At 35.6% G+C, this 14,932-nt stretch overlaps 1 protein-coding gene across 1 annotated transcript in view; it reads right to left on the reverse strand.

Moving 5' to 3' along the window:
- The window catches only part of AP3B1 (adaptor related protein complex 3 subunit beta 1), a 159,572-nt gene that overhangs the window by 77,210 nt on the left and 67,430 nt on the right, over positions 1-14,932 (reverse strand). Inside the window, exons 8-13 of the mRNA XM_042875404.1 lie at positions 13,025-13,122; positions 10,511-10,565; positions 10,362-10,433; positions 7,155-7,217; positions 6,111-6,243; positions 1,619-1,728 (exon numbers count right to left, since the gene is read on the reverse strand). Coding sequence (XP_042731338.1) covers positions 1,619-1,728; positions 6,111-6,243; positions 7,155-7,217; positions 10,362-10,433; positions 10,511-10,565; positions 13,025-13,122 — 531 coding nt within the window. The remainder of the gene's footprint in view (positions 1-1,618; positions 1,729-6,110; positions 6,244-7,154; positions 7,218-10,361; positions 10,434-10,510; positions 10,566-13,024; positions 13,123-14,932) is intronic.

A 14,932-nucleotide genomic window follows, 5' to 3' on the forward strand; every position in this document is an offset into this window, starting at 1 on the left:
GGGTGTACTTGGTGGGTAATGTGGAAATATAACATGGACTTCAAGGAAATAGTGATAACACTGTGGTAGTGCAAGTTCTTAGCCACAAAGAACTACTTCTCAATGCAGTCACCACTATTAGCTATGCATTTACACCAGTGAAGAGCATGCATGCTGTGCATGTAAAAATCTCCACTAGCAGCAGTTACTCTCTGCTGTCATCTATGGCACAGCAACACAAGGTAATGCAGTACTGTCAGAAAGATTCACCTCTACTACCCTGCCACCAACATTTCAGAGCATCCCTCATCAATAATGCTGTATGCCACTGCTATTATAGTTGCTTTATCCCATATCAAAGGTATTACAGTAAGTCACCCAGATTAATGAAGAATGAATTTTGATGGAAATGAGCATAACTGATGGCATGAGGAAGGTGCAGTTTTGACTGGAACCAAGAGCTGGCTTCAGCACGCAACACTTCAACACCACATACTATCTCTCCAGCCCTGGAGGTCTAATGTGACTGATGCAGTCCAAAGTTATGGGCTAGAAGAATTCAATGGACTTCATAGAGAGATGGTCTGTAGACTAAGGAAATTACACCTGTCTGTATATATCAAAGAACAGGAGGGTGGTGATAATTCGAAAGTGTGGGACATAAGCATGATATAAATGACACAGAATTAAGGGTGGATATTGTTCTGGTTTGAGCTGAGACAAAGTTAGTTTTCTTCATGGTAGCTGGTATGATGCTCTGGTTTGGATTTGTGAAGGAAATATTGCTATAGCATACTAAATCAATATTTTATTTGTTGCTGAGCAGCACTTATACCAAGAACCATTCTGATTCTCATGCAGCTCTGCTAGAGAGGATGCTGCAGGGGGACACAACCAGAACAGCAGAGCCAAATTGACTACAGGGATACTCAATTCCTTGTGTTATCAAGCTCAGTAGTAAAACTGTGAGAAGCCAGAGAGGATATCATTGCTCAGGGAGTCACTGGGTATTGGTCAGCTGGTGGTGAGAAACAATACACTGCAAAATTTGTTTGCTTCATTTTTATCTTCCCTTTATTTCTTATTAAACTGTCCTTATCTCAGCCCACAGGTTCTTGCACTTTTAAGTATTCTCTCCTATTGCACCAGAGAGGGAAACAGAAGGGAAGAGTGTGCATGAACAGTTGGGTGGTGCTTAGCTGCCTGCCAGGTTAAACCACAACCTGGGTATGTGTGTATATAAGTGGGTATGGAAAAAGATCACTGGGACAATAAGCTGAAAATCCTCAAGATCAGTGTTACCTTGCCCTTATTTTTATTTCAACTTACCCACTTGTGCTCTAGAAGCTAACAGATTTGATCTTGGCCTGAGGGTACTAGCAATTATCAGTATTTCAGTATTTTTTTTCAAAGAAGCCCCCAGGTTTCAAATTGACGCCATTTAATAGCTCCTATTTCTTCTTCTTCCTTAAAATTGAGTAAAATAATAATTTATAAAGTAAAAAAAAAATTAAAAATTGTTCCTACTTCTCTTATACATCCATTTCCATTCACGGTCCAAATTCAAAAGAAATGGTCTAATTTTTATCAGTCAGTTAAGAAAATCTTACTCTATCAGACACCACACACAAATACTCACTGTAATGTTATCCAAGAGTTTGGCCATATGCTTAATTATTTCACCATGGTGTGCTGGCTGGGTTTGCAGCAGTTTCTTAATGACAACAACACTTTCAGCAACTACAATTTCTGTTTAAGACAAAACAAATTATTATTTTTAAAAGCATTTATGAAGAAGAAAAAGTCATAAACAATGAATTGTAAAAGATGCAAAAGGCTTTCAAAATATGTTTTGCAGAACAGAATATTTGGTAACAAATATGTAAACCACTCCACTAAGTAATACGAAGTTTGGCTTCTACAAGCAAGTTTTAGGCAGCTAAAAGGACAGAGCCATGTTCTAAATGTAAAAATATCAACCTACCACATACTTCCTCTGAAATTGCCTTTTAGTAAAGCTGCTTGCATTTTTCATTTTCAAATTGACAAACAGAAAGTTTGTCACCTACACATATTTGTAAATAATTTAGTATCTGTATTAAAAATGCAAGTAATTCACAGAAATGTACAACGTTAGCAAAGATAGCTTACCCTTAAAATAGAGAAACAGCTAAACATTCATTTTGCACTTTTTCACATACTATATGCCCTCTGTCAAGTCTGTAACCTAATTTCTATTACACTGAAAGAAAACTTCTAAATACACAAGCCATTTTAAGATTTATGTCAAAGTCACAACTTGGACTTCTTAACTACTGTACCAAGTAGACCACAGTCTAACTTGTATGAAATGTGCAACTTTTGAAGCTGAAAAAAAAATCCCCACTGGTGCAAAATAAAGCTTTTATGCAAGAATAAAGTGTTAAGGAAGGACACAAAAAAAAGATGAAGTCAAACATAACCAAAGCTGAACGCAAAATAAAAAGACTACTGCAAGAGTTCGAAGTTATTGTAGTTTCCATTTATATTACAAATGGGAGTAACTATTTTTCCTAAAGTATAAAGAAAGTATACAACAACCATTCCTTAAATTTCATAGAAGTATTTCCACAGCCGAATAGTTAAACTGACACTTGGACCACTCACTCAGAAATTAAACAAGATGAAATTACAAAAAAGCAGTATGCAGAAGAAATCTCTAATTTTTATTACTATTGCTTAGAAAGCAAAACTTCTTTACAGGGGAGTTATTCAAAAGCTCTAAATATGTATCGTTACACTACAAACCTTAAATTATACCTTGCAGCTTTTTATGTCATCCTTTATTTGACATGTTATCTCAGCCACTTGGAGTGGGAGATACTGGTATGACAACCTCCACCACTGCGTGTTCATATTACTTAACAGAGAAAAAGAATGGCAAAGAAAAGTAAGATTGTAACCAAAAGTCTGAGGTGGACACGAAGTCATTATCAAAAACATTTGTTGACAGTGTAGTATTGATCGTGATGAACTGTAAGTGCAATATACAATGTATCAACGTAGGAACATCTTGAGTGTGCAGAAGTAAATTTAGAGAACTGCATGCACATGGTTCATTTTACCAAAAAAAGAAAGTACAAACAAAAGCAAAATGTATTCATATTAGAATAAAGACTGACATAACCCAGAAAAGAAAGGCTCTTCAAGGCTTGCTTTGTGCAAGCCTTGATTTGTGTAGAATCCCAAAAATAAGTGTGAAATGTAATACGTGTATTTAGTCAAGGACATGTATTTAGTCAACAACAGTTTCTACATCATGTACGTAAAATCAGAGAACAATGGATGTAAGAGGTGAAATTATTGATATTCTGAACAACCATTAAGAAAATTAAAATTGTAACTCTACTAGAATTATGTAAGAAAAAGTGTGTATAAGACAATGATGAATGAACCAAAAAAATCATGAAATAAGTATACATTATCTTATATCTAAAGAATCACAAAAAGTACACCAAAATCTTAAAACAATGACTGCGTGTATCAGAAAAGGTGATTAAGAATAACATTGCAATAAAAGAAAACTACAGGAAGGATCAGCAACTTTTCAGAAGCCCTACTAAAATTACAAGTCATAGTTAAAATTTTAGTATGTTAACTGATAGCTTTCTACAATTCCTAAGCAATATGGAAATGGTTACATTGAGTAGGAAAATCTCTGAATACCTTGCAGCATAACAACTTCTTAAAAACCTAATATACATTTTATGATAGGTTATTAGATGTTCTATACTATACATAGAAAACTACGAGTTAATTGCTATCATGGAAACGTGGTGGGACAAATTACACAACTGGAATACTTTGATTGAGGGCTACAAGCTTTTTAGAATGGATAGGCAGGGCAGGAGGGGTATGGAAGCTGCCTTCCTAAGATAAGTGGATAGATTGTAAAGAGCTGTCTCTAAAAACAGCCTCAATGAAGTTGAGGGTTGAAATTAGGGATCAGAACAAAACTCAGCCTGTGGTCTGAGTCTACCACAGGCTGCCTGCACTAGCAGGCTCTCATTTTGATGGGTGATTTTAACCAGCTGTTTATCTGCTAGGCAAGCAACATGGTGGGTTGCATGAAATCCAGGAGACTTAGGAGTTTATTGCAGGTAACTTTCTGGCAAACCTCTGGTTGTTCCAGGAATTAGGGGATGGGACTGTCCTCGGGGACAAAGGAACATCTGTCAGCTCTTTAAGTACACTTTCGTGGGAGCACAAGAGCTCTCCATCCCCCAGAACAAGAAATCAAACGGAAGAAGCAGGAAAGAGACATGGCTGGGAAAGGACCAGGTGGTTAAACTGAGGCAAAAGAAGGAAAGGTGCAAGTGGTGGAAGCAGGGAAGGGTGGCCTGGGAAGAACACATACATGACATTTGGACAGGCAGAAATGAGCTCAGGAAAGTCAGTGTGCACAGAGAACTTGAGGAGGGACAAGAAAAATAATAAGAAGGAATTCTACATGTACATTGGTCAGAAGAGATGGTCAAGGACAGCACAGTCCCTTGTAAGTGAGAAGAGAGAAACGGCTACAGTGGACATGGAGAAGGCTGAGGTACTCAACAAGTTCTTTGCCTCATCTACAGTAAAACAATTTGCTGTCTGTCAGGTTCAAAAGATCTTTTGCAGCCTTTCAAAATAATAAGCACAAGAAGATAATAGTAGGATAGAAGGATGATAGTAAGATTCCAGAGGTCTCTCAAGACCTTCAGAGGTATTTTTTAGATTATTACTTAGAATGAGTAATCTTGTTGGGACATATTTTTATATTCATGCACATTCATGTTTGAACATATATGTACTACACTTACGTAGAATGTGTATGAAATACACAATGAGTTATTTTGAAGAAACTCATATGTTGAGAAGTTATAATTAAAAAAAAAAAAAAGCATATTCTTCTATTGTTCTTATCCAAGTTCCTTATCAGCAAAAAGAAAAAACAAACAAACAAAAAAACAACAAAGCAAGAAAGTGTGTTGCAACACAGCATGGGAAGATACTTTAAACAATGCATAACCAGAATAGCAGAGGGATGTAAGGTCCAGAGCAACAGGAAATTAAAGTTACTTAGATTAGAGGTATCAAGCAGTACACTGATGCCCCTCAGAAATTTCTAAAACAAGATGAAGCAGAAGAGAAGAAGGGCTTGTAGTGTATAAAAAAAGAGTGCATCTTGGGTTACACTGGTAGAACTATACCAAAGCACTGTACCTAATACAGGCCTTCTTAAGATTACCAGGAAAAATATGTCCAGTAAATATGAAGAGGAATTAATGCTGCTTGTAAAAGCTCAGAGCAGGTCACACCACTGTTTTGAGTACAATTCTGATAAATCTATAGCATCCCCAAAATCATGCTTCTCCTCCTTCCTAACATTATTATATTCGATTACGTCTGTGCCAACACTATTTCTGATATTTAGCAATAGCCATGTCGACTTCACATTTTACAATAATCTTCTGATTCTCTTATTGACCTCCTTCCGTGTAATATTCCTTGGTAACTAGTAAGAATATACAATATCATCAGGTATTGATTTACAGTGCTCAACTTTACATGATTCTTGTTGTTTTCCTTTGTGGCTGGCAACTACATGTTACTATAAAAAATAACAGAAGGCTGAATAATAAGATCAAGCGAAATTTGGGACTTACACTAAAACTATTTAATACATTTTTCCAGCTAGGCATTGATGCACTAAAAAGCCATTCCAAGCTTTCAGCACCCTCTACAGGCTTACTGCTTTGATGCAGCTAAACACATAATAGCAAAATTTTTACTATCATCTGATAATCACAACAATACAGTTTAGTAATTAACAGTATTTTGAGGAAAAACAAAAAAACACAACATGTAAGCTCATAATTTCAGGCAACAAGGAATTAATTTTACTAACAAAAAGGAAAACAAATATTCAGTGATTATAAGGGCATTTTGAAGTGTTTCATACAAGAAACACCAAAGTTACTATTTTTATCCAGCCATATGAGTTGAATTTTATACAAGTTTCCATGCATGTTATTACATTATCTACTCTGAGCCATTTCCATTAAGAAAAGGTTTCAAGCCATTCCACCACTCAGACGGAACGTTTAACTTACCATCCCTGTTGGACAGCAAACATACGAGGCCGTTAAGGCATGTGTCAGTCACTTCAGTGATGTTAGTTGCACATCTGCCTATTGCCTGAATTGTAGCTGCAGCAAACTGTTTATCTTGGCTTTTCACGTAAGTCTAGAGAAATAGAGTTTTCATTAGGCTATACACAAGTGTCATGGTTTTGTATCAACAGGAAACTTATGATATATTCTCAAAAGACAAACATACTGTGTAATACATTCAATCTAGAAAGCACATGAGGTTTTACTTGTTCACTTGTTCATTGTCACTTCCAGAAGACATTTTCTTGCCTGCCTTGGTCACTCATAGTCATGGGAACCTCTGATTTCAAGGAAGCTAGTGGCTAGGGGCAATTAGCCAAAAACAGCAATTAGTTTGCTTGCAAGGTTAGAGGAGTTGATGAGCTTTCTCTTCAGAGAAGTTTCAGTTCATTTAATCAGAAGCATGTGCGAAACAACAAGTAACCTACCTGCCTATGCCAGAAAACTGCAGCCAGAAAACTGAAGCAATGAAACTAGATGTCATATAGCAAAGAGTAAAGAAAGAAGAACACATACAGTTTCACTTTTTTCACACGTGTTTCACATGCAGAACATCTTACTGATACATACTCATCTACTGAGGTAATACTACTTTATCAGGTGACTCATAGAAATGAGGCTTGGTAATTAATGCAAATGATCAAATATTACTCAAATTAAGGCAATATTTTCTAGTGATTTAAAGAATCAGTCAAATTAGTAGAATATATTTTTAAAAATTTTGAATGGTTGAGTTCTTCTCAATTTTTTTTTTTTAAGCTGTAAAGAGTGAGAAACAACACACTGAAACTCCTTTTCAAACATAAAAGGTTCCATTATCCATTATGATACAAGACAGTTTAATTTCAATTTCAAGAACACTTTATTCTGGAAATGATTTTAACTTGAAAATAAATAGGACTAAGACTCTACTTGAAACTTTCAATAATGGCAACTAGCCAACAGAAAACGTTTCTTTTCAAAAGAATACACTTTTGCACAAACCTGAAATTCTCGAAGCAAAGTTGATATGTTGGCTTCGTTTGCTAAATTTGTCATGATTTCGAGCTAAGAGAAAAGAATATACATTAAAACCTAAAAAATTATAAAAGCAGCAACACATGCATACAATACTTTTATTGCATATAAATACAAGAAAATACTATTAAACACACTACTTGGAACTCAATAGAGTATACTGCTGTTCAGTATAAAGCAATAGCAACATTGCACTCAGGAGGAACATTCTTTTTTCAAGTACCTGCAAGGTTTTGAAATGACTCTTGGGTTCAGTGATGCATTCTTTAACTCTAGTTTTACAGTGTTGCATTGCATATTGAATAGCTCTGAAACACTTCTGGCAGTATCAATTCTTATCTTATACCACAGGCTTTAGCTTATAAAAACTATCTAACACTGTAAGAAGAAATAATGAAAAGCACAATTGCAGCTAAGGGAAATAAATGCAATGCCTATTATTTTCAGATGAACTGCTGTGAAGGACTTTTAACTTGAGAAACAAACAGCTAACATCCATGACAATATTTAGATCTCAATTAACAGAATCAGACCCTGTTCCCAATGAACAAGAGGATACACAATACCTGGCATACGCCATTAAAACACTATGCTACCACTGTGTTCTACCTTTGAAGGCAGAATTCCAATAACATTTGAATGAAGTAAGCTAAAGAAATTGAAAGCCATATTTCACAAATTTGTTGGTATTTTTTGAGTTGGATGCACCAGGTTTAGGATATATACTTGATATAATCCTGCATTTCAAGAGCAAATTGGTGAGACCTCTCACCACAAATCCACATGAAAGTGGATTTATAAATAATTGATTTATAAATAATTGATTGAAAGACAGGAGCAGACTGAAAATTATTATTTTTACAGAACAGGAAGGCTATCAATGGAATCCCAGAATTAAATTTGTTGACTTTTTGCTTTTCAGTGTGGTGGTAAGAAGAGAGGAATCATCAGTTTACTGCTGGCATTACAGCAGAAAATTTTTTTACAAAAACTATAGGCAAAGGTTGACTAAGAAAAGCTGCACTGACTAGTTTATAAAATGAGAAATTCAACACAGATGAATGCACAGTAATGTTTAAAAAGTGAGAGAAAACTTTACAGAGAATGATAGATTATGAGCCAATTACTAAAAATTATAATTTGTGGGTAGAAGAGATAATTCCTTGAAAACATCAGCTTAATGCTAAGTAGTGGTCAAAGAAGCAAACTTCATGTTCAAAAAGAAACAAAGAAGCAATCAAAGCAATGCAATACAGTAGATGAATTCCAGGTCTCCATATATCTGAAGTACTGCTTGAGAGGTATCTTAAGAAATAATTTTTTTTTAAAGTATTATTCTTTTTCAATTATGTACCAGTGCGATATGACATAGAATTTTCAGCTAGCAATAAAGAATTGAGATGGAGAGAAAGAAAAGAGCACCATTTCTCTTTCTCCATATCTTTTTTACTGCATTATCTTTTTTTAAAAGAAACTACTAAATGTCAATAAAAAATTTGTACTTAAACACAAATGCCTCTGACAAACTAAAACAAAATGAGGCACATAGCAGTAGAAAATGCTTAACTGTTGTTTTGTCAAGGACTTAAAATCTATTAAAGACCAAAAATACAGACAACAAGATTAAAACAGCCTAACATATGCACTAAGATGTGGCATTTGAGGAAAGCCTAAAATACACAGGTCACTCCACAAGTAATGCCTCTTATTTATTTCCATGGAAACTACAGCAGATACAAAGAGTACAATAACAATGTTTGATAGAGCAAATTTTTAGCTACAAAACACTGTTTTTCAACACAGTCTTCAGTATTAGCTATGCATTTTCACCAGTGATGAACAAGAGCCTGCATGCCATGCTCATAACAGTTTGCACCAGCAGAGGTGACCCACTGTCACTGTCACCACTGCTGTAACAGAACTCACAGCCTCTCTGCTCTGACACCCACTGTTTGGTCTCCGCACACATTAAGCAATAGTTCACGAATGTCAAATAAGACAGATCTCCTAGAAAAAGTCCAGTGGAGGACAACGAAGATTAGGAGCCTGGAGCATCTCCCATACGAGGAAAGGCTGAGAGACCTGGGACTCTTCAGTGTGGAAAGGAGAAGGCTGAGAGGAAATCTCCTAACTAAACATCTAATAAATATCTAAAGTGTGGGAATCAAGTTGGTGGGGTGGACTCTTTTCATTGGCAAGCAGCAATAGTACAAAGGACAACAGGCAGAAACCATAACACAGGAAGTTCCTTATAGATGCAAGGAAGAACTTCTTTACAGTGAGGGTGATGGAGCACTGGAACAGGCTGCCCAGGGAGGCTGTGAAGTCTCCTCCTCTGGAGATATTCAAGATCTACCTAGACGCCTACCTGTGCAACTTACTGTAGGGAATCTGCTTTAGCAGGGAGCTTGGGCTCAATGATGGTGTCCCTTCCAACACCTACCATTTTGTGATTCTGTGATTCAGTGGATGGCATTATTTCTGCATTGAGGAATTCAATGACAAACCTTTGCTTCATTTGTGCTTTCATGTCAGATGCCATTCTGTCAGACTGCCCCTCTGCTGCCATCTGTCACAGCAACATAATGCAATGGAATGCTGGTGGGAACTACTGCTGTACCATCAGCATCTGCCTCTGATGTTGTGCACCAACAACACTGAACAGGATGCATTACTTTTAGAGCAACCCTCATACTTATGTCAAAAGTTGACCTCAAAGGGAACTTGATCCTCGGACACTGTCCCATATTTGACTCCCATTTCTTTTGGTAAAACAGATTTAAACTCTTTTTAATCAAATAGTATCAATAACAGTGTGATTTCACTTCTCTTTATATGAGATTTTTCCTATTAAGAAAACGATCAAACTCTAAATATTTTAATGGCTATTTAAAAAAAAAAAAAAAAAAAAAAAGCAATGTTCTCCACTGAATTGTACCAAAAGATATGGTGGAAAACACTGTTCTCTTGCTGCCTGTAACAAAAGAATTTCCAAATAGCCTGACAACTCTGAAGGACATCTATGGACTTAAATAAAAGCAACAAATCTATACTTAGTGAAAAAAATGAATAGCACAGAATGATGTCTGCTACAGCAGCACATGAAAACTTTACTTTTTTGTTCCAAACAGTGATTTGTCCAGTGATATACAGGTGATTTTTATTTTAACTCACCTTCAGAGTTTTAATCATTGTTGGATCCGTTGATCTAACATAGAAACTCTTCAGATAAGGTTCAAACATGCCCTGGAAAATAGAACATATGTAAGTTGTTTGCCTGAGTTCAATATAATGCAATTCCAAAAATTCTAAATATGGTTTACCTTTCTCTGAATTGACATAGTGGCAATATTTTGCAGAACAATATACTGCACTTCCCTAGAATTGAACAGAGAAACAGATGTTATTCCGTAGAATTATATATTACTTGACACAAACATATAAAGAAAAAGTAGATTGGAAATTGCCAACTATTATGAGATGATTATTTGTTTCACATTCTAGAATCTCCAAACATAGCTCACGAAATCCTTACATTTTGTTCACTATGACAAAAGGATCAGAATGGCATAGCTGAGAATTGGAAAGATACGGACTACTATCTGTAGAGTACAAATTACTGCATTAGTTACAATGGCAGCTAATGCTTGAACAACCAGTAAGAATTAGGTAAACATTTCTTTGTCTTGAAAAATTTTCCGTTAATTCTCAAAAAGGGCCTAGCTTGCCAGTCACATTCAATACATGCTAACAGACTCACAAACCTATCAAAAAACAGCACTTCAACATTACAGACTTTGTAGACAACAGAACTATGTAATATTCTAAACAGAAAGATAAAACAGGAGGACATTCTGATTAATATGTTCACTTACAACCCTCAGAAGGAGCAAACAAGAAGAAATCAGGATGATTTTTTAAAGATTTTATACTACAATTTCTGTACCAATCATTTAAAGACCACGTGAAAATTCACATGCATATTTTTTAAACTAGTGCAGAAATTCTTTTGTGATGCAAATAAACTTAATAAAGAAATTATCCGTTATCTCCTTTTATACAAAAATACATAATAGCCCTGCAGTAACTACAGTTGTAGCTTATGAAGACAGGTAATAATGCACAAGTATACAACATATTTTAAACTTAATTTTAGGTAATTCTTACATAGGTACTTGGAAACAGTCAACCTCATGTGACATAAATGTGATTCATGTGATACAAAATGCTCTTCCAAGTATTTATATACCCTTCACAGAATCACAGAAAGCAATCATAAAATCATAGAATGGCCCAGGTTGAAAAAGACCACAGAGATCATCTAGTTTCAACCCCCCTGCTATGTGCAGGATCACCAACCACCAGACCAGACTGCTCAGAGCCACATCCAGCCTGGCCTTGAATGCCTCCAGGGATGGGGCATCCACAGCCTCCTTGGGCAACCTCGTGCATCACCACACTCTAAGTGAAGAACTTCCTAATATTTAACCTAAACCTCCCGTCTCAGTTTAAAACCACTCCCCCTTGTCCTATCACTATCCACTCATATTAACAGCCATTCTCCCTCCTGTTTATACACCCCCTTCCAACCTTTCTAGATTATAACTCCATTTGGCATTATTATTATTATTATCATCATCATCATCATCATCACCATCACCATCATCATACTGGACATTAATTTAAAGGCCACAGGCTAAGAACAATCAACAAAAGCTTATTTCAGGGTTGCTCTGATAGCAAAAGTATTTCTCTTAGACTGGTGACAGAGAACAGCCAAGTCATTCAATATGAATATCAGAACACTAAAGGCATATTAGTTGCTATCTATGGAAAGCAGTGACTTCTCATTTGAGGAAATCTGAGTATAAATGAAGAGTAAACAAAATGCAAAAGGAGAGGGAGGTGATTGTCCCCCTCTGCTCGGCTCTTGTGAGGCCCCATCTGCAGTACTGCGTCCAGGCCTGGGGCCCCAGTACAGGAAGGACGTGGAGCTCTTGGAGCGGGTCCAGAGGAGGGCCACTAAGATGGTCAGAGGGCTGGAGCACCTCTACTATGAAGAAAGGCAAAGGGAACTGGGCTTGTCTAGCTTGGAGAAGAGAAGGCTCTGGGGAGACCTCATTGTGGCCTTCTAGTATTTTAAAGAAGCGTGTAAACAGGAGGGAGAATGGCTGTTTACGAGGTACATGGAACATGTAAAGATGGTACATGGAGGATGGTAAAATCAAACTTTTAGTTATACTGAACGAAATATAAACTGGTTCTTTAAAAGCAGTCCAAGGTTTAAGAAAACATAGAGGATTCAACAGTACCAGACAGTAATTTAATAAGTGTCTCCCAGTTTCTCTGTCAACAAGACATCAAAGTACAGTGAAGAAGAAGAAAAAAAAACCCTTCTGAAGTCTTTTTTGATTGGCAAAGCAAGACAGTAAAACAACACAATTACATTTCGAGTAACTTCCAGTAATTGGAAAAAACCAAACCAAAACAAAAAAAACCAAAACCACAAATTACCTAAGCTGATTAGTTAGTACCATCTTTCTTTGAATGATCATTAGGCAGCCATGATTCTTCTAAGACAGTCATAATTAAGAATAAAACACTTATGATAATGAATGATCACTGGAAGTAATACTGAAAGTGATGGGGTTACATATAAAGATTCTCACTCACAAAGTAAAAAACCAGCATTTTACATGACAATCTTAAAACAACATATTAGTAGCACAGGAGTTATATTTACACATAAAGCTATGACTAAAGAGGTATGCACTAAAAATGTATATCTACCTAAAGCTCTCATTAAAAAGTACAGATGGCAATTTGACTTGACTTACCTATTACTACGGAGTAAACGCACCAATGATTTAGAAATAACACCAGCTTCAGATTTTGGTGCCAAATGCCAGTAAAGCTGTGCAACTGCCATTACCACCTAAAAGAAGAACATTCAAAACAGCATATTAACTCAAAATTTTGACTCATACATTTGCTTCACACTTGCGGACCTACCAGGTATGCAAAGTCCATACCTACATTTTTTGAAATCAGCAAAGCAGACTAGGGTAGAAACATGGGGAGAAGGATATTTTTATTCCTGACAGTGAAAGCTAACAAGTACCTGTTATTCCTCCCAGTATTTATTACACAGTATAATACACTTTCTAGAGGAAGAGGGACAAAGAGTAAGAAATGGAACTAAGTAATTCAAATGTAATCATACCAATATCATTGTTAATAATCCCGTACTGCTAACATTATATCTACCCGTTAAAGAGGAAATAATGTGCAATTGTTTTGATTCAGTTTTAAAAAAACTTCTGCAAATCTTGTCCTTTTATTTTTATTAAATACAGGTCCAAGATTACTCGTTCTTTAGCTTCTACTAAAAAACTTCCATTTCATTATTCTATCATTAATTTATTAAATAGCAGTTGCCTTTACTACTGTTTTCTAAAATCCAATTGAAAGTATGAATTATAGCAGCAGACCAAATGGAAAAAAGTATAAGACTGACATAACCAACTTAAAACAGGTAATATACATCATACACCAATTAATAATTCATGTCATAACCTTCCCTACAATACTGTAAAGGTAAATTTTCTTAATCTAAACTAAACAAATCAAAGAAAGGAAAGTCAAAAACTGTTATGACAGTTGATTTGATATCTTAAATATTAAAATCCATTAGAGAAAAATTATTATTAATAAACAGTAAAAATTGATATAAATCTGAGAAGAGAAAATAAGTGAAACATTTTTAGCAGAATGCTACAGTGCTGCTTTATTACTGAGAATAATCTAAAGTCAAAGAGAAAGCAGTCTATTTAATTGCTGGTAAATTCTGTGAATATTAAAAAATGATGTAATAGCAGCAATTCAAAGAATCAAGATTTCATTTGATAAACTGCATTTAAACACCTCAATTTAGTATAGCAAACTTCAAGATAAAAAATCTTAGAATCAGTACTGTACTTAACAAATATGAAGAAAGTGGTTTATGGACTACGAAAGATAAGCAGCTTTTATGGAGTGTGTAAGAAAAGAATCTGAAACTATTCTCAATTCATTTTGATGACAAATATATCTAACACAGCTGTTCTTTGTATAAGATGAGGAAGTATCACATAGATGTACAACAGCAAAAGGCTGTGGTCTAATACAATTGTTATTGTAAAACTGCATTCAATTTGTTTCCAGAGTTTGCTGACAGATTACAAACAATTTTGAAAAGCGTTAGACATTACTTGGAGTCTAGAAATGTGATTCAGGGAAGAAAGAAAAACTCAATCACTTCAGTAGCTCAAGAAGAGGTTAGAAAAAGACTTCATCATGGCACAGGATTTTTGGGTTTTTGGGTTTTTTTTTGTGATAACACTGGAAAAGCCTTCCAAAACAACCTAGCCTTGAATAATGAGACAAATTGAATTTAGAAGTAAAGTTTAACATCACAGTGTTTCACCATCAACACATCTCCTTCTGGTCCTAAAAATTTACCTGCAGATTAAAACTTCTGGTATGCAGAGGATTCTGTAATTGTGATGCCACATCTACCCTAGCATCCTGCCAAAATACCAACTCAAGAATATGGCTGGGCATTATAAGGAATTGAGGCATGTAACTGTCTACTCAAAGGAAAGTACCACTTGATGAATCACTAGCAACTACGATTTTCTTTGCGAATCTGTATCACCAAAACTTGAACTGAGATTTTCTCACATTTTCTCCAGCATTTTGCCTGT

This window comes from Lagopus leucura, unplaced genomic scaffold (genome assembly GCF_019238085.1).
Source record: "Lagopus leucura isolate 7727_CA_CO unplaced genomic scaffold, USGS_WTPT01 Super-Scaffold_100014, whole genome shotgun sequence".
NCBI classification, from domain to species: Eukaryota; Metazoa; Chordata; class Aves; order Galliformes; family Phasianidae; genus Lagopus; species Lagopus leucura.